Below are 22131 nucleotides of genomic sequence, written 5' to 3'. Positions count from 1 at the left end.
GAGAGCCGAGGGCCCAGCGAGAGGCCGGCGAGGGCACGGCGAGGCCGCGGCGAGAAGACCCTGCCCCGACCCCTGCCCAAGACCGACTCTCGCTCGAATCTGCTTCTTGCCTGTTGCCCAGCTGGTCCAAGGCCCAACCGATCCGCCGCCTCGACGCTCCTGCCGCACCGCCCAGCCAGCTTGCCAGCCGGCATCGCCTCGTCCTCCCCGTCCTGCTCTATACCAACCCATACTGCGTTTGCCAGCACCAAGCCTCTAGCCGAGTCGCTTGCGTGGTGCCGTTCCAACCACTTTGCCTTTCCCTGTCTTGATATCTCGTCAACATGGTTCGTGTGTTTGCTCTCCTGCCGGTCTATGCCCTCTCGCCATCGACTGCTTTCCGTGCCATGCCTGTGTTATCCAGCAACATGCAGCCGGCGTCGCCTATGCGAGACAGCGCGAATAATCGTCTCTGCATCTCGCTCTCTGCTCTCCCCCACCCAGTCGATGCGTGGCTTGACGGTGTTCATCTCGGACCTTCGCAACTGTATGTATTGCTGCTCCTGGAGATTCTGCCACAATCGCTTGGCCCAGAACAGCTCGTTTGGATCATGCCGGATTGTGGCATCCGCGCCGTGTCCCTTGGCATTGCCCTTGCTCCCGAAGCGCTTCCAATGCTCGGCTCACATCCCGTTTCGGCATCCATCACACAGGCCGAGCCCGCGAGCTGGAAGAGAAGAGAGTCAACAAAGAGCTTGCCAATATCCGCTCAAAGTTCAAAGGTGAATCCCGCTCGACTGGTTGCTGGCTCTTCACGAGCTCCGTGGACGCGTGGAGGTCTGCGGCATACGTTTCGCCGGCTGACCTGCCAAGTGGACTTGCTTCTTCTGCGACGGTAATAGATCCGAACCTGAACGGATACCAGAAGAAGAAGTATGTCTGCAAGCTCCTGTATATGTATATCCTCGGCTGGGACATCGACTTTGGCCACATGGAGGCCATCAACTTGCTGTCCTCGCAAAAGTTCACCGAGAAGCAGATTGTAAGTGAGCGGCAATTGCCTCCGCGTTATGTGGATTGACAAGCCTTTCTCGTGCCCTTGCTCCTCTGCGCCTGCCAGTGCAGGCCAATTCTATTGATCCCGTCCGTTGGGCTCGCTCGTCACGATAGTGTGCTCCGATTCCCCGATAGTGTACACCCTTCTGATATTGTGCACTGACCCTCCCGTCGCGCATCCACTACACTTCTCTGCCGCGGTGCTTCCACAGGGCTATCTGGCCATCACGCTAATGCTCAGCGAAAATAACGAGCTGATCCGTCTCGTCGTGAACTCCATGAAGCGAGACCTTGACGATCCCGATGAACTCTTCAGCTGCCTTGCCATCCACGCAATCGCCAATATCGGTGCCAAGGAAATGGCCGAAACCCTCGTTCACGACATTTATCGCCTTTTGACCAAGAGGTTGGCTGGAATATGCGCTCTACTGCTCGCTTAGCCTGTCTGTCTTCGCGTCGCAGCCACGGGTGCCCCCCTGATCAATGCTGGATCATTATCGAGTCCACTCTGTGGCTTGGTCTCGGGCTTGTTTTGGCCTCAGTCGCTCCACAATAGGCCGCTATGAGGTTTCTCTCCGCCAAGCCGAGACGCTGATTCTGACTGGATGTTGTTCCATGCAGCCCCTCTCGCTTTGTCAAGAAGAAGGCCTCGCTCTGTCTCTTGCGTCTGTACAGAAAGCATCCCGAGGTTATTCCTGCTGCAGACTGGGCACCGCGTCTGATAGCCATGATGGACGATCCCGATATGGTCTGTTGCGCTGTGTCGTGCCTGCATTTGATCTGTTGAACAGAGCGAGGCGCACTGCAACCGAGTGGTGAATAGGGGAGGATGCCAGTTGACTTTGCCTGCTCGGCTGAGGGGATTGGCGCCTTGTTGCGAAGTTGCAGATATTCAAGTGCGCCGTTCGCTCTTGCTGATGGCGAATGCTGCAATGACAGGGCGTGTCTCTGTGCGTGACAACCTTTGTGCTGGTCCTCGTTCAAAACTTCCCGGGACCCTACTATGAAGCCGCCGGCAAGGCCATCCGAAAGCTCTACAAGGTAGGTTCACTGTCCCACACCGCAAGTGTCTTGGGGTATCCCCGAGTGCACCATGCTAACTGCGTTCCCTCTCCACAGATCGTTCACGACAAAGAGTACACAACCGATTACGTATATTACAAGGTGCCCGTGCCCTGGATTCAGGTCAAGCTTCTGCGACTTTTGCAGTACTATCCTCCTCCAAGTATGTCGGGCCGTGACGCCGTCGCCAGAGTGTCGGGGGGGGGGGACGCTCGAGCGTTCTGGGCTCTGTGGGCTTGCGATGAGCAGCTCTTCTCATGCTGACGATGATGTGGCCTTTCACCCAGACGATAGCGGACTCAGCAGCCTGATCAATACGGTGCTCCAGACCATCATCAAGAATGCACACGAGATTCCCAAAAACGTGCAGCATAACAATGCCCAGAACGCCATTTTCTTTGAGGCTGTGGGGCTGGCCATCCATATCGACAGCGAATCGGATCTGATTGCCCAGGCCACACGTCTGCTCGGCAAGTTCATCTCCTCCAAGGAAACAAACGTTCGCTACCTTGGCTTGGAGACCATGGCACACATTGCTACGGTGTCACGATCGCTCGAAACCATCCAGCAGCACCAGGAAACGATCATCGAGTCTCTCAAGGACAAAGACATCAGTGTCCGTCGTCGTGCTCTCGACCTGCTCTATTGCATGTGCGACGGCAACAACTCCCGCACGATCGTCTCGGAGCTTCTGCAGTATCTCCCGATCGCCGACTTTGCCATCCGCGAAGAGATTGTGCTGAAGATTGCGATTTTGACCGAGAAGTTCACTGTCGAGCCATCGTGGTACTTGGACGTTGTGCTGCAGCTTATTACCATCGCCGGCGACCACGTCAGCGAGGATATCTGGTACAGAGTCGTCCAGATCGTCACCAACAACGAGAACCTGCAGGAATATGCCGCCACGACGGTCCTGACGGCTCTGCGGTCCCCCACCTGCCACGAAACGGCGCTCAAGGTGGGCGGATACATCCTCGGCGAGTGTGGCTATCTCATTGCCAACAAGCCCGGATGCGCCCCGATGGACCAGTTTTCGATCCTGCACTCCAAGTTTGGCATGTGCTCGGCCAGCACCCGCGCGCTGCTGATGACAACCTATCTCAAGTTTGTCAATCTGTTCCCCGAGATCAAGGACGAGATCATGCGGGTCTTCCAGCAGTACCGCTATGTTCTGGACGTTGAACTTCAGCAGAGAGCCTGCGAGTACTTCAACATTGTGTCTCTCCCCACCGAGGACATTCTTCAGGCTGTTTGCGACGAGATGCCGCCATTCCCGGAGCGCGAGTCGGCGCTGGTCCTCAAGCTGAACAAGAAGATTGCTGAGACGGAGGAGAAGCGCCCCTGGCAAATGGGAATTCTGGCCAATCAGGAGAAGAAGGAGGACCGGCGTCGATCGCTTGTGCGCATGAACGAAGAGGTCTCAAATGCTGCTACCGCGACGCAGGCATCGGCAGTAAACTACAATGGACCCGACGATCTGCTTGGTCTGGAGGTTGTTTCGCAGCCCTCAGCGCAGCAGCAGCAGCAGCAACCCGGCTCCTTTCAGGACGACCCTCTTGCCAAATACGAGCAGAACCTCCAGACCCTGATCATCGAGTCGAATGGCATCCTGTTCGAAAACAGTGTCATCCAGATCGGCATCAAGTCGGAGTACCAGAGCCAGTTGGGCCGCATTGCCGTGTACTATGGCAACAAGAGCGCCGGGGTCATCAGCAACCTGAGCACGTCCGTCGAAGCCCCACCCGGCCTCAAGATCACCCTGACCCAGCCGATTCCTGGAACGATCCCACCCGCAAACCAGTTCAACCAGGTCTATAACCTGGAGTGCTTGAACTCATTCGATAGCCTGCCCGGGCTCACGGTCTCGTTCATGTTTGGCCCCACCAACGTCACGCTCCCGCTGCAGCTGCCGATTGCCCTCACCAAGTTCCTGTCGCCGGTTGAGCTCAATTCGGTCGACTTTTTCGCGCGCTGGCGGCAGATTGGCGGGGCACCACGCGAGACGCAGTCGATCTTCAAGGCACGAAGCCCCATCGATCCCAAGACGACCAAGAGAATCCTCGCGGGGCTGAAGCTCGATCACATCGAAGGCATCGACCCCAACCCGCTGAACACAGTGAGTGGCGCGGTCTTCAACTCGATCGAGATCGGCAAGGTGGGCTGCCTGATGCGCGTGGAGCCCAACATGGAGCAGCAGGTAAGTTGGGCGTGCGGGGTGTCTGGCCTGCGCGGCGGTGTGGATTGTCTGTGGTGTATGCGGATTGTCGGTTGTATCGATGACGTGAAGGAGTGCGGCTCTGTCGATGCCTGACATTCGTCACTGCCCGTCTCCTTGGCGCCAACAGCTGTTCCGGTTGACGATCCGCGCAACCAACGAGAACGTGTCCCAGCATCTCCAGAAGCTCGTCGAAACCGCCCTCGCCAGCGCATAGAGTCATTCCGGACAGAGAATGGGACAACGCCCCTTTTCTCTGGCATCAGAGACCTGAAGTCTGCTGTGCTTCCGGAGACTGGCAGACAGGCCGTACGATTGTCTCCGGCCCTGGTTGACCATCGCTTTGTTTTCGTTGGGTGCGGTGTGGTCTTGAATACATCCTGGTCGATCTCCCGTGGCGACGATCGATCGGCACCTTTGGTCATGGTAGCGGCGAGTGGTGTGTATTCGGGCCATTTGGTCGCAGCCAGAAGCCCAGACATCCCATTTGCTTGTGCAGCGAGTGTCATGAATCCTGTCCAAATCGGGCCGCGTGTTACCTTTGTCCCACCGCGCAGCCCAAGCATGTGACTGCGAAACAAGCCCGCCCCTGTGTTTGTGTCTGTGCGACGGTGCAGCGCGTGGCCACGCGACGAGGAGGGGCAGCCCCAGCCCTTGCCCTGGGCGAGAGCCGCTCCTCGGCGAGAGCGCGGCGAGAAGGGGCGCTGCTGCCTGTGCAACACAGCGACACAGGCCCGCCGAGAGCACAGCGAGGACACAGCGAGGCGTGCCACCCGCAACTCCCTTGGCTCGCTCTCGAGCTCAGAGCGCCGACCTGCTGCTTCTCTGCCCGCTTCACTCCCTGCCACAGACAGCTCGCCGACAGCTCGCCAGAGCCATCCCCTCCCACCATGCCATCGAGTATGTTTGTTTGATGTCCAGTCGAATGTCCGTCCAGCCGCTGTGTGTCTGGCCGTTGTGTGCTGGTATATTCGTCCACCGGGGCGCCCTGTCCTCTGATTCCGACCTTCCTTCCGTCTCCCAGGCTCCGTGTATACTGGCTGGCCTGACACCCCGCGGGCCTCGCGAGAGGAGTTTGTCGAGCTGATCCAGCAGGCTCGTGCCCTCCGCGAGCACCGGCTGACTTCGACCAACTCTTCTGGGGCCTCCATTCGCCAGCACGACCCCTCCCGTTTGATTCTCAGCGGCGATGTGGCTGTCGAGTACGACCTCGAAAAGTCTGCAATCCGCTTGTTCATCAGCTCGACCTTCACCGTAAGTCGAGCTGCAAAGCCCAGTGGGTTTCATCTGCGTCGGTGGCTGCCCAGTTTTGACCGCTGGTCGCTTCTTTGGAGGCTGCGGACGGCAGCAGAACATGCACCCGCCCTCTGTGGCTCTGCCCATGTGTACTCATCCTCTCGATTACAATTGCTGCGTATTTCGCCCGGCTCGCGATCGCCGCTTTGTTCATCCGATTGCCGATGCTGCCTGCAGGGTAAGCTCACCAGAAGCGACGGGTTGCATTCGCGTCCTTGGTGGCGGCAACTGTGTGCTTCAGCCGTGTAGTGCGTCTGAATGAAATTGGCGTGCTGACCCCGGCTCTTCGGCACGATGGCGATGCTCCAGATTACGAATGGGAGAAGAACGGGCTCTTGCTCGACGTCTTTCCGTTTCTGAAGGTGTTCTGCAAGGAGCTTGGCCTGGAGTTCCATCCCTTGGATCTGTACGTATGAGGCCACACCTGCACAAGATGAATCGCACATGCACGCTCCGGTCGAGAGAGTATCTTCTGATTGCAGTCGCGCTGTTGCAGAACCTGGGGGGTCAGCCACTACGATTCCGACGACCATACCACAACTGAGGTAAGCGTGCTTGGAGAGACGACCGTGGCGTAAGAACGGTGACCGCCAGCTGGCTACAATCAGTCAGAGATGTCGATGTTGGTATGAAGGAGCAAAGCCATGCACAGAGGTATCCATGCTCATACTGGGTCGAACAGGTCATCTTCAACGAACTGTCAAAGTCGATCAAGCAGTCGGCCGGCCCTGCATTTGCGTGTCTGCTGGGTGAGTCGTGCCGGCCACTCGGGTTGGACGAGTTGCTTGGGTTGCTTCAGCTCGGCCATGCAACTCTTCCTGGGGACAAGGCGCTCACCATAGCCGGGTCGATTGACCGGGTAACCAACGATACCGGCGTCCGTGTTGACCACTCACGCATCCCTCGCTGCAACCAGGCAACAAGTATGGCTACCGCCCTCCTCCTCGCACGCTGTCGGTCGAGGAATACGACATCATCGTCAACAAGCTGTCGATCGCATCTGAGGGTGATGGAAACGAGATGCTCCGACTCGTTCAGGATTGGTACGAGAAAAACGACAACATCAACCCGCCCGTCTACCAGCTCAAGCGTGTTTCTTCGCACATCCCCAACTTCATCTCGGAGGACCCTGTCCTTCAGGCCGAAGCGCGGGGAGAGTGGGTCAAGGTCTCGATGAGTGTCCAGAGGGCCCTCCGCAAGGGCATCGAAGGGCAGCCCGAGGAGACCACCGAAAAATACCGCTCCTCGACGACACATAGCCAGGTGTCCATCGCAAGCAACGAGACCTTGGGCCGCGAAACCGACAGCTTTTTCTGCTTCCAGTAAGCATGTCCTTGCGTCTCAGCGACAAGGCTTCCTTTTGAGCAGCGATACATGCTTACATATGCCTGGCGAAGAGACTGCACGCGGTAGCTCATCCTCTTGCGTTTGCCATGTCTCGCGTCCTGGCTATAGGCGGAACCTCATCAACCTGGTCAAGTATGCGTCGCAGCAGCATGTCGAGGCCAGCAAATTTATCGATCTGGATATGCTCAACGACAACCATCCGATTGACATGGAGGCCATCGGCCGCATGAATCGCCTGCGAAAATCCATGTTCCCCAACCACGACTACGATATCGAGTGGGACGAGGGCGATGGCCTCAATCCCCTCAAGAGTCCAGAGCAGGAGGCGTACCTCAAGCAGTTCTGCGACGACTTTTCTGTTGCCATCGCCGGAGGGGTCATCGAGGCCTACCAGATGCAGATGGAGAACCCCGAGCTCCATCCCATCGTTCGCGAAGTCAACTCGCATCGTGAGATCGCCATGGAAGAGTGCAGCAAGTTTGTTGGCCGCGAAGAGTTCATGGTCCAGGTCAAACAGTGGGTGCAGCGACCCTTTGACTACTCGGTCTTTAGCATCGTGGGTAAGTAGTCGTCGTGAGCGCATCTCGTTTCGTCGATGTACAGTTTATCCTGGACCCTGTCACCGATTGTCACCGATTGTCACCGATTGCCACCGACTGTCGCCGACGGTCACCGATTACCACATCTCCAGCCGCTCTGCACCTGGCTTATGCCTCCCTCGTATACATCCCTGGCCAAACGACGCAGGCCCCTCTGGCTCTGGCAAGACCGCCTTGATCTCCAAGACCATCCAAGCGATCGGCGTTGCTAATCCTTATGCGCAGGTTGTCTACCGATTCGTTGGCGCAACACCCGAGTCGTCCGACATCCGCTCCATTCTCCACTCGATCTGTGTCCAGATCGGCATCCTTTACGAGGCCGATGCACCTATCCCAACCGAGTTCCCCCTTTTGGTGAACCAACTCACCAAGTTCCTCACGCTGGCGACGTCACTGAAGCCGCTCATTGTTGTCATCGACTCAATCGACCGTCTTGACAGCGACTATCGTAGCCTTGAGCTGGGCTGGCTCCCGAGGCACATCCCTCCCAACGTTGTCTTCATCTTCTCTGCATCTCCGCAGGCTGACGGCAAGCCCATCCCGGCCCTGGCTCGTCTCTTGATCTCCGAGAAGCAAATTTACCATGTCAAGCCGCTGCCTGTCAAAGACCGAGAGTTTATCGTTGCCAGCCGCCTTGGCGCTGCCGACAGAGTTCTGACTGCCCCCCAGCAGGAGTGTGTCAGGACATTCTGCGAGGCGCACGAGTGCCTTGCAGAGGTGGCTTTGTGCGCCGAGATCGCTTCCAAGTGGAGCTCGAGCGATGCAGCTGATCCGCTTCCGTCGTCTCTGGACGAGCTGGTTTCCAAGTCCATTCTGGAACCTCTGGAAAAGAAGCACGGACGACTACTTGTTTCGAAGGCCCTGGGTTATTTGACTGCGTCCCGCTTCGGGCTGAGCATGCTGGAGATGGACGATCTCCTAACACTCGACACCGAGCTCATGGAGTTGATCGAAAAGGTAGCCCGGGAGACATTTGCACGCCACAGGCACAAGTTTATCCTTTTGTTTTTGTCCTCGCTCCGATTCTAGGACCACTGCGCTCTCGCGCCGTCCGAGTGAGTGTGCCGGGTCTCGTGCCGATGCCGGTGTTTCCGAGCTAACGGCCAATCACTGTACCTCTGCCGACAGATCCACAGTCCGTCCCTCAAACGCATCCCCCCTCTCTTGTGGACCTCGCTCAAGCGAGACCTCGAGGGCCTCGTGCGCGAGCAGCTCTCATTCGGAGAGACCGTAACTGTCTGGAGGTACCCTGCCGTCAAGGCTGCGGTCCAGAGAATCTACCTTGGCAGCGACTCTGTTGCGCAGCAGACGCACCGAGCTCTCGCTGAGTACTGGAGCGGCTGCCGCGGCAACATCGATCTTTCGGACGATATTGAAACCCAACCGCTACTCCTGGCCAGCCGCACAGACAGGACCGGAGTGGTCACGCAAGTCTACCATCTCCTCCACGCCGCGGAGTGTACCCAGGCGTTTGACATCATGACCGACCTGCGGGAGATCCAAGGCGCAGCCGAGAAGCAGCTTCTCTTTGCCTTCCTCAAGAACTTTGACATTGCCTCCCGCGAGCACCCGGACAAGATCGACGCGCGTGTCTCTGCCTTCCACAAGTTTGTCCAACGCGAACTCCGGCTTCTGAGCCTCCATCCAGGCATCACCCTCCAGCACGCCGCCAACCAGCCCAAAGACTCGCTCGTTGCCCTCGCTGCTCGCCAGATCCTGGAAGAAAACGGTAGCGTTTGGCTCGACTGGCTGACCCGCGACGACTCGCAGCACGGATGCTTCCAGACCTTTGAGCTTGGCTATGCTGGCGCCTCGGAGGGCTTCAGCATCATTGCCCTCGAGATTGCCAGCAACACGGTCTTTTCGGCCTCGTCGGACGGCATCCTACGCAAATGGGATGTCCAGACAGGGCTCGAGACCTACCGCATCCACTTCCCATCCTTCAATGACGGCGATGGCGTCCTCAAGCCTGTGCTCCGCCTGTCGCACAGCGGGGCCATCCTGGCTGTCTGGTGGCCGACCGAGTCCGTTATCCATCTCATCGACGCGGCCACGTTTGAGGAGAAAAAGTGCTTCGATCTCGGCTGCGACCCCAATTTGTTGGTTGGTGTGCGGGTTATGCAGTGGATCAACGACGACACTGAACTTGCCGTTGCCCTTGGTCAGGGCCGCGACGTCGACATCGACCCGTGCACCTGCGAGCTCTCGGTCTGGGAGCTCGAGGGCTGCACGCTCAAGCAGCTGCTGCTCGAATACGACGGACAGATCGCCATGGTCGACTCTGGCAAGGTCATTATGTTTGGCACCATCGCCAACAAGGACGCGGTGTGGATCGAGCTCGAGACCGGCACCTTTGGGTACGGCCTGTATCCCTCGAAGCTGGATCCCAACAGCGGCGACTACAGTCGCCACGAGGCGCCTCTGGCCCTCGCCATGAGCCACAACGCACTCTTTATTCTCGTCGCAACCTCGCGAGCCATGTCGGTGATCGACACATCCACCGGCAACGTCGTCGGCCTGATCAACAAGAAGCTCGACGACAACGTCAACCTCGCCGCCGTTTCGAACGACGGCCAGGTCGCCCTCTCGAGCTTTGGCGGCGTCGTGGAGCAGTGGATTCTCGTCGCCGACTCTGTCGAGATGCTGCGCATCAGCCGTGATTGCCTGCACACCAATCACATTCACGCCATGCGCTTCGACCACCGGTCCCCGGCCAACATCCTTGCCACGGCCGGCAACGACACCACCATTCGGCTTTGGGACATTTCGCAGGCCAAGACCCGCTCGACCGTCCCAGGCGAATATGTCGAGTGCCCCGGAGTCATCGACTTTGTGCGAAACGCACAGGGCGAGCCCGTGGCGGTCGTCAGTGCCGGCAAGCAGGGCATGCTCGAGATTGTTGATCTCGAGCTCAAGAACAAGATGACGAGCGTGTTCATCCAGGGCATCGAGCAGGTCGTCGCCCATCCCACCGAGCCGTACTACATGTCTGTCTCGATCAACGGTGTCGAGCTCTTCTCGTCGACACCGACGGCCCTGTACGAAGAGCTGGATCCCCTGGCCGAGACGGACCGCGACTGGCCTGTTGCTGGAGAGATCTGCTGTGCCTTTGCGCCCGTTCAGCCCAGATCCGGTGGCGCCGCCTCTGGCCGCGCACAGGACTCGATCGAGCTGGCCGTCGGCTACTCCAACAACGCCGTCAAGTTCTACCACTACACCGAAGGATCGCCGATCCCCGCGCTTGTCGGCTGGTGGGGAAAGGACGATGGCACTCTGACAGGCAACCCCAGCGGGTCGGTCAGCCGAATCGAGCGCCTCGAGTACTCGTGCACCGGACAGCTGCTGGCCGCCCTTACCGACGGCTGGGACGCAGAGCGCAATGTACTCATGATCTGGAAGCGCCGGGACGATGCCGTTGTCGAGTTCAAGAGCCCCCACTCGGGCAAGCCCATCTCGGCATTTGCGCGACGAAACGAGTTCCTCTTGGCGACGGGATCGATGCGCAGCGGCGACCGCACCTCGCTGTCGCAGGACGACTCGGACTACGTCGTGCGGCTCTGGAACTTGGCCAAGGGCACCAGCAGCGACCTGCCGTCGGGCCCTGTCATCTCCATGTCCTGGTCGGATGATGACTCCAAGCTCTTGACGATGCGCGAAGGCGACGGCGCCATTCTTGTCTGGAATCCGGTCTCGGGCCGGTGCATCCACACGATCTGGATGGGCTCCAACATCGCCCCGACTGTCGGCCGACTTTACATGACCGAAGACACGGACTACGTTGCCATCGGCGGCTTTGGCGGCAAGGGCCTGGTCATTGCCAAGCTGCACGGGCTCACGGACCTGGAGGTCCCCGAAGAAGAAGGCCCGGATCAGCCAGTCGTCCCAACCCAGGCGCTCAAGGGCAAGCCTGTGATCTGGCTCCCTTCATCCAAGGGCGGATGGCTCCCGATCGCCATCCACAGCCGCAACTTTGCTGGCCTGATCTTCTTGGTTGCCAACGCTCGGGCGCAGAAGCGGATGCCACAGAAGCTCCTGGACGCGTTGCTGCCGCTGACTTGCGGCATGACCGATCCAGTCGAGCCGGTCTGGGAAGACGGCTTCGAATACCTCACAGCCGAAGGCGCCGAGATCAGCAAAGCCGATGACGGCACCTGGGGCATCTGGCGGGAGAAGCTTGTTATTGCCGTCGGAATGCATCACCAAAGCCTGATCGACGCCCTCCAGCAGGCCGGCGTGACGATCGGGGACACCGTCGGGGACGCCATGTGGCTCTGCGACCTGCTCCGACGCATCCTTCTGCGGACGGACTGGGAGCCCTCGCTCCCGGATGTCACCGGACGGCGCCAGGAGTTCTTCATGCGCGTGGTCTTCCACTTTGGGGAACTCGGCCTCACGGCGCTCCGCATGGAAGGGGCCACGTTTGCACGCGAGGCCTGGCGAAGCAGCGAGAAGGAAGTCCAGGGCCTGTATTACTCCACGATCCAACAGATTGGCCCGGATGCGGTGCGCCGCTGAAGCGACTGGCGATGTTTGTCGCAGACTCGATTTGCATTTGCTTCGTGTTTAGTTTAGCGAGGGGGGGGGCTGCCCAACCTCGATCTGTCTTGTATTCGTTTTCTCTCTCGCTTTGGCCAACTTGGTCTGCCCTATCCTCAGCCTGACTTGGCCAGTGGTTCTTTTCTTTGTCTGTGTCGACTTGTTCTGCGAGCCGTCTCCTGGTCTCGGCCTATTTTGCTCTCTCCCGAGACAGCCATGGAACATGTCGGCTGCAGAATCCCCTCTTCCTCATTGGCTATACCTTGGTGCTACACTTTATTCAGAAAAAAACGGGACAATATAGCCGTTTCCATGAACATGTAGTATGTGATGGCATGCGTCAAGCAAAGCCACAATAAATAGATCAGATCACTTTGGCAGCCTCCGAGTGAAGACCACCGGTCGCCCTCCGGTCTCCACAATCGACCTGCACACTGTGATCATGTTGCGCGCCGCATTGACGTCGCGATTCCACACTGTCTGGCGAATGGTCATGGCCAGCGCGCGATAACATTGGGTAACAAAATATTCGATGAATGGTCAAAAACCCCGGATGTCCCGTTTTTTATTGGATTGCCTGTAACCCGTCCCGCCCGCTCTTGCAGTCGGAGCACATCAGCCGCTTCAATAGAATTGTACGTCGTATTAACAGCAGGACTCGGTCAGCCCACAGCGGAACGGTAGCTGGACACACCGGAAGTGCCTGGTACAGCTTGAAGGTCGCCACCGCCAGAGGAGACGAAGGAGAATGGCGTGAGGCGAGCGACTGTCGGTGAAGTGCGGGGGGTTTCATGCTTCGAGTCCGCGGACAGCTAGGTCCATCAGCATCCTCCCGTAGAGCCGATGGACCCTGGTTACCAGTCGGTCCTCTTCCATTGGGACGGCCTTCGTATCCAGAGCACCGACCCAGCAGGCGTTGCCGTATCGCAGCAGGACAACGCCGTCGCCCTGGTCCGGAACAAACTCGGCCGATATCCAGTTGAGCCCGCCCATGCGCGGCTGGAACGCCCAGCTGTTCAGAATCTCGTTTCCGCTGCGCTCGATGACAGCGAAGGGCGGGACGTCATCGCCGGGCTGGAAAGCCAGCTGGCGAGTCTGGTCGTTGGTCAGGACCTTCCTTGGGAACCCTGCCAAGGTCAGCACCATTCTTTCGAGCGAGAATAGGCTGGAGGTGAAGAACGAGCGGGCGAACTGGGTCGTGATATGGTCGTTCAGAGCCCGACGACCCTCGTCGCTTGCAGGGTCAAACTGGGCACGAAGACTGGCCCAGTCCTTGAGCGACGATGCTCGAACGGTGACGAGGAAACAGTCAAAGTAGTGCGGGAGGTTCGTTGATGCCTGGACGGCGTTGTTCAGGGGCGAGGTCTTGAGAATCGAGTTGCTTGGCACCGGAATACGGCGAACACGCTTGAGAGCCAGTTGGTGGTAGGCCAGGGCGCCTGCAGAGCCGGCTAGGGCCGCGGAGACGGTGAGCCGCACCAGGAGCGAGGACTTGGCCATGGTTCGTCGGTCGGCTTTGGAGACGAAGGCAGTCAGAGCGCCCTGAGACAGGGATTGGATTTATAGGGCCAGCGTGGGCCATCATGCACAGGCCGCAAGCCACGCGCAAGCCACGCGCAAGCCACGCGCAAGGGTCTGCGGCTGTGGCTGTGCGTTTGTGGCTGTGCGTTTGTGGCTGCGCGACTGCGGAGCGGGACATCACGGGGTCGGCCAGTGACACCCGCACTGGAGCCGCACTGGAGCCGCACTGGATCCAGCCCCATCCGCCCTGGCTCTTGGCTGCCCGCCAGCGCGCCCCTGGCTGACCTCGTTTCCATCTCTGCTTGCATCAACCCCATCGCAGTCCCTGCAGCCGTCGCAGCCCACCGCCCCGTCCATTGCACCCACAAGCGACGACAGAAGCCATGGAAACCAACGAACCTTGCAGCTTGAACGTCGATCTTCACGTCAAATACTTCAACCGGTGCACATCGCTGATGCCACAGGACTACACCTCGCTTGACACCTCCAGGCTCATGCTGGCCTACTTTGCCCTCTCGGGACTGGATCTGCTTGGCGCTGTCGACAAGGTCGTTTCTCCCGAGAACAAGAAGCACTGGATCGAATGGATATATGCCCAACAAATTCACCCCGACGAGCGCCCGGAGCTCAAAGGTTGGTCTTGCTGTCTCGGGGTGTAGCGGTCAGCCCAACCCAATCCAACCCGCACACATCAGCGCAATCAACGGCAACCGACCCAGCGTCTCGATGTCGGGCTCCGGTCCACAGCCGCCATGTATTCATGCCATTCAACCCAGCTGCCTTCTCCATTTCGCAGACCAGAGTCTAGGGCGATGCGGATTCCGTGGCTCGCCCTTCATGGGGGCGCCTCACGATCCGCACGCCTGTTCGACGCCATTCACAGCTTACGATGCCAGCCATGTCACAATGTCCTATACGGCCTTGCTGACTCTAATAATCCTTGGTGACGACCTGTCGCGAGTCGACCGTGCGGCTGTCGCTGCTGGAATTAAGGCACTGCAGCTTCCAAGTGGCAGGTACGGTGGCGGCAGCGTTTCTTCAATCCTGGCCCTCGAGCCTATCCGGCAGAGGTCTTGGGACAGGCTCGTTCAGGGCAGCATCGCCCCTCTCGTCAATTTGGTCACCAGCAGCACTCTCTGACACACTTGATGTACTAAAGTCCAATCGGGTCACATTCGCGCTCTTCCCCACAGCTTTGTCGACAGCCTCGGCAACGAAGAGCACGATCTGCGATTTGTCTTCTCTGCATGCGCCGTTTCCTTCCTGATCCGGGACTGGAGCGGCATCGACCAAGATCGCATCGTTGAGCACATCTTGGCTTCTCAAGCATTCGATGGTGGATTCGGTAGAGGTCCCGCCAACGAGGCTCATGGTGGAATAACGTACTGCGCCCTTGCATCTCTGGCTCTGATGGGTCGCCTGGATGCTCTGGATGCCAGCAGCAAGAAGCGGTGCCTGGAGTGGTGTCTGTTCCGCCAGTCCAGTGGATTCCAAGGCCGCCCTGCCAAGATCCCCGACACCTGCTACTCCTTCTGGGTTGGAGCCAGCCTGCATGTAAGTCAGGCGGGCCTTCCGCTCCTCTGATCAATCCGGCACCATACGAACCACTCTGTTCTCTAGAGCACTTGTCCGCACCAGGTGGCTTCACCTCTTGTCCGTACCATTAACGAGCGCCGCCATGGCACACAGATCCTTGGATACTATCATCTTGTCGATACCAAACGAGACCAGGAGTTCCTCAAGACGACGGAAACCGTCTGGGGAGGATTTGGAAAGTATCCTGGCTTGCCTCCAGGTATGGCTTGGGCAGCGAGGGTAGAGCTGATGCAGCCATCATTGAGCTTGTGGGTCTCCTTGCTGAGCAGTTGATACAGACTGCTCTGCTGCTCGTTGCCCTCGGCAACACCCACTCACCATGATCACTTCTCCGATTTACTTACCCACCCAGATATCATGCACTCCTATCTTGGTCTTGCTGCAATGGCCTTGAACGGAGCGCATGGCGTGCATGGGCTCCACTCGAGTCTGAACATCTCTGCCCCGACCTTTGAGCGAATCAAGTCCCAGGTCGTGTGGTGGCGAGACGAGTAGTCCATCGGTCAACGAGGCCCGTGCAAGGACACCGGCTCTATGCTCGATCCAGCGCATCGAAGGCGCCGATCTCCTCTGCGATGGTCTACTTGTATGAGGGAACACAGCTGACAGCCGATGGTCTGTAGCTAGCGCAGGCTCGGCCGGCCCAGTCTCAGCCAACAGCAGCGCCGAATCAATGAACAGGATACCCTGGCTTCATTTTGAATGGAATACATACACAGCCATCGTCTAAAATGTTCATGCATTCCGTTCATGCAGAGCAAAGGATATGCCCCCCTGTTCGTCGTCCGCAAGGGTTCATCAGGATGTGCCCACACTGCTGTAGATGGGGTTGCGCCTTACAATCCACCAATTTGATGTTTCGCACCTTCTCATCGCGGATCATGCTGACATTGGCGCGCAAGTGATCACCTTTGGACCAGGTCAAAAATGAACCCGGGACATGTTCGCACTCTAAACTCCAGCATCCTCGCTCATCGGCTGCTTGCTTTCCCCCAGTGGGCACGACGGAGCCACCAGGGACTCACTGGTGCAAGAGGCGATGCTGTCTCGCCAACAACAAACATCGTGACTCGCCACCCAACAGCTGGCTCGGTATATGAGTGACGCAGCCGCCAGAGCTTAACAGGGCATTCGTCCTGCCACGATCGAATATGCGACCTCGCCAACTCATCGCTCTCGCCCTCTGCATCATAACAGGCGCTCGATCGGCCCGGGTGCCTGGTGGTCAGCATCCTGGTCAACCATCTGGATCATATGGAACATCGACGACGCCAGCGACGTCTGTGGTTGGCACCTTTGCCGAGCCGGTCGAGGTGTCCGGCCAGGCTCTCGACGAAATGAAGGTAAGAGTCGCTCCGACGATTTGAGAGGAAGGAGCTCGGGTATGTTGGAGCAAAGCGGATGGTCGCCGAGCTCTGGTGTTCACGGCGACAGACAAATCCAGACGCATCGGCCAAGGCAGCACTGCATTCACACGCTCGGCTGGGCCATCTTGCGCACCACTGCTGAGTCGACCGTTCCGTCTGCCACAGTCTTTGATCGGCTATCTGCAAAGCACATATTGCGTCGATGGACTCGACACATGGTCGTGCAGCACCTGTGTTGGGCCGACCGTGGGAACATCCGACGTGCGACTCTTTGGTCAAGCCGACCGAGTGTTTGGGTAAGATGGATCGAGCTTCGATCGACGAGGGCGCACGGCCCGATCATTTACCATTTTCTAAGCTTCAGTCATCGTGGCTTGACATTATTGCCGTCGACAGATATGCGGCCTTGCACCGCACTCGCAACCTGACGATTGTCGCCTTCCGCGGCTCCCGCAACTTCAACAACTGGATCAACAATATCATGATGGCCAAGCCAGACTGCCCGTTCCCAGGCGCCCCGACCGGAACAAAGGTCCACTACGGGTTTCTTCAGAGTTGGCAGTATGTCCGGGCATCGGTGCTGGAGGAACTCGCAGCCCTGATTGCGCTGGCTCCAGAACATACGGTGCTCTTTGCCGGGCACAGCTTGGGTGGCGGTAAGTAGTCGCACCGACTCATGTTTCATCGAACGCAAGCGCCGAGATGGCGGATGTCCTCTGGGAACATGTGCTCCGCATCCGTGCCGGTAGCATATGGAGATGGGGCCTGTGAATCGCGTTGCATCGCCGATACATTGGTTCCAGCCCAGAGTCACTCATGGAGCCGCTCCCACATCTTTGGTCGCCGGGATAACAATAGCCCTCGCCTTGCTTGCCGCTGCGGATGCCCTCACCAGCGGGACCGCAGGGCTGGATTCCAAACGAATGCGGATCTTCACCGTTGGCCAGCCCCGAGTCGGCAACTCGCAGTTTGCCGACTTTGTGTATGGGCTCGGCGTGCGCACCATCCAGCGGGTCGTCAACCAGAACGACTTGACCCCACATCTGCCGCCAACCTTCTCGGGCTTCTGCCATGTGCCGAATGAGATCTGGGTCCGAGATGCAAATGGCACCACTTTCGAGTGCCTCGATACCAACGGACACAGCCTCAGGTTGGATCAACCCGAATCTCTCAGGTCGCTCCAGACACAGATGCTGCGAGCACCCAAGAAGCGACTCAAGGGCGCTGCTCAGGATCTGGTTCTGCAGAGCGACAGTCCAGACGATATGCTGGAGGATATGCCAGAGGATACCCTCGCGAACCTGCTCGCTGACTTTACCGAACAAGGCATGGATGGCCTCGAAAGCGACCTCTGCTCCAATGGATTGAAGACCGGCTATGCGGCAACTGAACACTTGCGCGTTTGGGGTATGAAGCTTGGCATCAAGGGCTGCGATGTTGAGAGTTAGCTGACGCCGTGCTCGAGGCAAAACCCAGGCCAGTGCTGGCCTGGGGACACATGGGGTGAGCGGAGACGACCGAAACTCGACGAGACGTCGTAGATGCAGACAAACGGGTCTGTGCACGAGGACATGTGCGAGAGGAAGATGCAGGACAAGAACGAGCTTGGCGGTTCCCTCCGAACAAATGTTGAAGAAGCCAATCACAAACATGATCACTTGCAGCTCGCTCACAAGCCATCCACGTGCTCGGGGTGTCCCGTTTCGGTCGGGAAAAAGTCGTATTCTTTTGGAAGGGACGATACAATAGAGGCAGCGCCGTGCCTGGTGCGTCGGTTTGCATCTCAGCGGAATATCGTCACTGCCGGTATCGACCAGCTTCCCTGGCGAACAGCAAAAGCGCCCCCGACCTCCAGCCCACCTTCGCAGCTGTCCTCGGTCGCATCAGCAGTCACGCCGAGGCCGCGATCCGCAACTTCCTGCCGTTGTCTCCAGAGCGAGAGGAGATGAACCATGGGGCTGTGCATAACCAAAGAAGTCCGAGAGATGCGCCAAAAATCACAAAACATCGAAAAGATCATCGAGGCCGACTCGCAAAAGTTCAAGAAGGAATGCAAGATTCTGCTGCTGGGTAACCTATCTTTTCGCTGGCGCGGGCACACCCCTTCCCAACTTGCAGGCGTGTCGGGGGAAACCTGCGCTGCAGCATTCGCCTAAATGTGTGCGCAACCACATTCGCGTGGGAAAAGTGTGGGGCAAAGTGGCATTGACTGGCGACGATTCTGGCCGCGGACGGGCGCTGCCGCTGAGAGCGGTCCTTTCCCACAAGGATCGTCTATTCGCTCCCGGAAATCCGGCGCTGGGATATTCGCCTCCTCGCGGACGCGGCCGACAGGACCTTTTCAGAAGCACGGCATAAGCAAGGGCGGGTGTCGGCGCCGTCCGGGCTGGCCTGCATGCCCTCGGCCTCGGTCTGCGCTATTTGGACTGAATGAATGGCTCATATCCCTTCATTACCGCCACCAGGAGGAGGCGAGTCAGGAAAGTCCACGATTGTCAAGCAGATGAAGATCATCCACCAGAGTGGGTACAGTAAAGAAGAGCTCCTCACCTTCCGGCCAACGATATACCGAAACATCATCGACAGCACGCAGGCCATACTGCAGGCCGTCAAAAAGTTTGGACTGACCTACACCAACAACGACTGCGAAGTAAGCACAGCCTCGCCTTGGCTGCGGTTTGGAAGCGGATGATGGCTCTTGATCTTGGTGGAGGCGTGTCTCCACCATCAGCGACAACACCACGGTCTTTGCACTTTCGTTGGTTTTGCCGCCGGATATTGGGTTCGCATGCTTTCTTGGCCTGCTAACGACATCGCTGGCATCGCTGGCATCGCTGGAAACTATGAAATATGGGGACGCGCTTCTGATCGATATCGATCCTCGGACTGTTTCTGGTGACCCGACTCGGGGATGATGTCGCCGCCCCAACACACTGCAGCGCCTCGAGAAAAAGTACGCCGGTCTCCGGATCGAACACGACAGCAATTTTCGGATCACCCCCGAGATCAGCGAGGATCTCTCACAACTATGGGCCGACCCCACCGTGGTGCAGTTGATGGATCGGAGCAGCGAGTTTTACATCATCGATTCCGCGCCATAGTAAGTCGGCAGCCTGAGGAAAAGAGGCGAGATCGAGCCGCTACACATGATCGGCCTCACGCCCGTGGTCCTGAGCTGCACGTCTTCGGCACTGATGCTTGTGCGTGTCCATCACGCAGCATGGCATCCTCATTATTCCCATCATCTTTGCCCCCTATACCAGCTTTTTTGAAAACATCAAGCGCATAGGCACGCCGGACTATATCCCGCTCGAGCAGGACGTTCTGCGGGCACGAACCAAGACGACAGGCATTACCGAGACCCGGTTCAACATGGGGCAGCTCAATATTCAGTAAGACGCTTAGCTGCTTGATATCACTATTTGCCCGTATCAGTCTTTGCCGATGGCGTGTACCCGATGATGAGCGGCGATGCTGATGCAACAAGCCCATATTGCCCGCCAACTCTACGACCAGCATGTTCGACGTTGGAGGACAGCGATCGGAGCGAAGAAAATGGATCCACTGCTTCGAAGCCGTGACGTCGATCATATTCTGCGTGGCACTGAGTGAATATGACCAAGTGCTCCTTGAGGAGGCCGGACAGGTTGGCAGCTTCACCATTCGCGCTACTTGCTTGCAGCTCCAGAACCGCATCTTGGTTCTCAAGCTCATTCTGCTGCGGTGTCGGGTGCCATCGTATGATGCGATTGCATGGCCCTTCGCTTGCGCAGATGAGGCTCTTCACCGCAGGCCCAAGCTAACTCTCGCATGCCTTGACCAGAATCGGATGGTCGAGAGCCTGACGCTATTCGAGTCCATCATCAACAGCCGGTGGTTCTTACGGACAAGCATCGTGCTGTTTCTCAACAAAATTGACCTCTTTAAAATCAAGCTCCAGAAAGTTCCGCTTGAGAACTACTTTCCGGAATACAAAGGCAAGGTGTTTGCATCGTGACCGCATATGCCACTCCCATAACCGCGGAGACAAACGGCCGAATGTCTGACGGGCCATTGACTCGGTTCCTATGCAGAATTCGCCGGCGGCGCAGACCTCAACAAGGCCGCCAAGTTTATCCTATGGAAATTCACCCAGGTCAATCGAGCACGGCTAAATATCTACCCACAGTACGTATGACGGAGCTCGATCGAGATGATTTAGTTCAATATGGTTGCGTTCGCTTGGCTTGTCTCTACTCTGTCGCCGAAGAGGGCAGTGGTGTGACGAACGTGCTTCGCCGGACTTGCTTGCACTCTTGAAACATCGGCCGAACGACGCTCCTTAGTGACGAACTTTTCATATTCTCACACTCAATGCTGACGATGGTTGTATGGCATGTGCGAATGCTGTCCACCGCAGTCTCACACAAGCAACAGACACCTCCAATATTCGGCTTGTGTTTGCAGCGGTCAAAGTAACAATTCTGCAGGTTTGTGTGGGGGTGTGGATGTGGATGTGGATGTGGATGTGGATGTGGATGTGGATGTGGATGTGGATGTGGATGTGGATGTGGATGTGGATGTGGATGTGGATGTGGATGTGGATGTGGATGTGGATGTGGATGTGGATGTGGATGTGGATGTGGATGTGGATGTGGATGTGGATGTGGATGTGGATGTGGATGTGGATGTGGATGTGGATGTGGAGATGGCTATGATATGCAGTGCTCTCCGGCATATAATCAAGAATAGCGCTTCAACTCATGACGTTAACTTTGCGCCCATAACCGTAACAACCAATGGCCTACAGAATGCGTTACGAGACTCGGTAGGTGCACATACGAGCACGCATGACTTGGCGTGGGGTTGTGGTACCGACTTATTCGTACATATGGCCGTCGTTGTTCATACGACGCCCATGTTTAACCTTGGCCTGCACATCAGGGCATCATGTAGCGGCAGCGCTCTTCCTCGGCAATATTTCTCGGTTCCGCGTCGCCGTTCGCCCTCCAAGATGTGAAGACCGTACCAAGGTTGCTACCACAGATGGCCAAGATGAGGCATCGAAGAGCCCAGACGGGGGGGGACGAGCCAACGGACCGAGCAAAGAAGCAGTCTGTGCGAGATTCGGAGACCACACCTACCTGTAGGTGGCTTCAGACAAAAGTGTAATTATTCAGCCCCCATACCGGAACCATGTCTGCAGCCCCCATGCACCTCGCTGGTGTGGAGAACTGACTGCCGTTGACAGACAACGGGATTGGGACGGACGATGGAACCCTGTGACTACAGCTCGAGCTAAAAGTCGGCGTGTGGTCTCAGAGTTGACAGTCCAGACCCAGCTTGCCCACCAGCGAGGAGCCGTGGGAACCAGATCGGCCGTTGGTGTGTTGGTGTGTGTGTGTGTGTGTGTGTGTGTGTGTGTGTGTGTGTGTGTGTGTGTGTGTGTGTGTGTGTGTGTGTGTGTGTGTGTGTGTGTGTGTGTGTGTGTGTGTGACGGCTCGAGTGTGGATCGAGTGCACTCGACCCGCATCCGCGAAAAACGCAAAAATCGGCGCTCGATATTGCGTTTTCCTCG

General features: G+C 57.8%; 6 protein-coding genes across 6 annotated transcripts; 5 read left to right on the top strand and 1 right to left on the bottom strand.

Moving 5' to 3' along the window:
• Positions 1-100: 100 nt before the first annotated feature.
• Positions 101-4720, top strand: BJ171DRAFT_511352 (Adaptor protein complex AP-2 alpha subunit). The gene is made up of 10 exons (XM_053111576.1): positions 101-326; positions 484-526; positions 693-761; positions 882-1021; positions 1248-1441; positions 1657-1783; positions 1975-2076; positions 2155-2260; positions 2385-4294; positions 4443-4720. Exons 1-10 carry the CDS (start codon positions 324-326, stop codon positions 4527-4529), a joined length of 2781 nt encoding a protein of 926 aa, XP_052965028.1. The 5' UTR covers positions 101-323; the 3' UTR covers positions 4530-4720.
• A 429-nt stretch (positions 4721-5149) lies between these two features.
• On the top strand, positions 5150-12444 carry BJ171DRAFT_511351 (uncharacterized protein). The gene is made up of 9 exons (XM_053111575.1): positions 5150-5212; positions 5337-5566; positions 5917-6014; positions 6105-6153; positions 6291-6357; positions 6525-6930; positions 7064-7515; positions 7703-8511; positions 8683-12444. Exons 1-9 carry the CDS (start codon positions 5203-5205, stop codon positions 12067-12069), a joined length of 5508 nt encoding a protein of 1835 aa, XP_052965027.1. The 5' UTR covers positions 5150-5202; the 3' UTR covers positions 12070-12444.
• A 179-nt stretch (positions 12445-12623) lies between these two features.
• BJ171DRAFT_511349 (uncharacterized protein) lies at positions 12624-13606 on the bottom strand. Its single transcript, XM_053111574.1, has one exon. It carries the CDS (start codon positions 13588-13590, stop codon positions 12880-12882), a length of 711 nt encoding a protein of 236 aa, XP_052965026.1. The 5' UTR covers positions 13591-13606; the 3' UTR covers positions 12624-12879.
• Positions 13607-13905: 299 nt separating this feature from the next.
• Positions 13906-15941, top strand: BJ171DRAFT_511347 (geranylgeranyl transferase type-1 subunit beta-like protein). Its single transcript, XM_053111573.1, has 5 exons — positions 13906-14244; positions 14408-14627; positions 14805-15165; positions 15301-15406; positions 15560-15941. Exons 1-5 carry the CDS (start codon positions 13995-13997, stop codon positions 15700-15702), a joined length of 1080 nt encoding a protein of 359 aa, XP_052965025.1. The 5' UTR covers positions 13906-13994; the 3' UTR covers positions 15703-15941.
• A 417-nt stretch (positions 15942-16358) lies between these two features.
• On the top strand, positions 16359-18222 carry BJ171DRAFT_625282 (Alpha/Beta hydrolase protein; the record flags this gene model as incomplete). Its single annotated transcript, XM_053115500.1, has 4 exons — positions 16359-16550; positions 16740-16870; positions 16971-17230; positions 17433-18222. 4 exons carry the CDS (start codon positions 16359-16361, stop codon positions 18020-18022), a joined length of 1173 nt encoding a protein of 390 aa, XP_052965024.1. The 3' UTR covers positions 18023-18222.
• Positions 18223-18526: 304 nt separating this feature from the next.
• On the top strand, positions 18527-21855 carry BJ171DRAFT_625278 (guanine nucleotide binding protein, alpha subunit; the record flags this gene model as incomplete). The annotated part of the gene is made up of 10 exons (XM_053115499.1): positions 18527-18644; positions 19040-19224; positions 19514-19674; positions 19838-19966; positions 20091-20220; positions 20398-20556; positions 20677-20741; positions 20974-21043; positions 21364-21381; positions 21805-21855. The coding sequence occupies 10 exons, from the start codon at positions 18527-18529 to the stop codon at positions 21853-21855; spliced, it is 1086 nt and encodes a 361-aa protein (XP_052965023.1).
• Positions 21856-22131: the final 276 nt, after the last annotated feature.

The sequence above is a fragment of the Polychytrium aggregatum genome (assembly GCF_025602895.1).
Source record: "Polychytrium aggregatum strain JEL109 chromosome Unknown BJ171scaffold_27, whole genome shotgun sequence".
In the NCBI taxonomy this organism is placed as follows: domain Eukaryota; kingdom Fungi; phylum Chytridiomycota; class Chytridiomycetes; order Polychytriales; genus Polychytrium; species Polychytrium aggregatum.
Note: the sequence above shows the minus strand (reverse complement) of the source record. Positions and strands in the feature narration are given on the sequence as shown.

Bases quoted from the DNA above. Each gene is read 5' to 3' on its own strand.
- BJ171DRAFT_511352 (XM_053111576.1), top strand. The intron at 762-881 runs GTGAATCCCGCT...CGACGGTAATAG, and splicing joins TATCCGCTCAAAGTTCAAAG to ATCCGAACCTGAACGGATAC. The intron at 1,442-1,656 runs GTTGGCTGGAAT...TGTTCCATGCAG, and splicing joins TATCGCCTTTTGACCAAGAG to CCCCTCTCGCTTTGTCAAGA.
- BJ171DRAFT_511351 (XM_053111575.1), top strand. The intron at 6,154-6,290 runs GTAAGCGTGCTT...TGGGTCGAACAG, and splicing joins ACGACCATACCACAACTGAG to GTCATCTTCAACGAACTGTC. The intron at 7,516-7,702 runs GTAAGTAGTCGT...CAAACGACGCAG, and splicing joins CTCGGTCTTTAGCATCGTGG to GCCCCTCTGGCTCTGGCAAG.
- BJ171DRAFT_511349 (XM_053111574.1), bottom strand. From the start codon at position 13,590: ATGGCCAAGTCCTCGCTCCTGGTGCGGCTCACCGTCTCCGCGGCCCTA.
- BJ171DRAFT_511347 (XM_053111573.1), top strand. From the start codon at position 13,995: ATGGAAACCAACGAACCTTGCAGCTTGAACGTCGATCTTCACGTCAAA. The intron at 14,245-14,407 runs GTTGGTCTTGCT...TCCATTTCGCAG, and splicing joins CGAGCGCCCGGAGCTCAAAG to ACCAGAGTCTAGGGCGATGC. The intron at 15,407-15,559 runs GTATGGCTTGGG...TTACCCACCCAG, and splicing joins GTATCCTGGCTTGCCTCCAG to ATATCATGCACTCCTATCTT.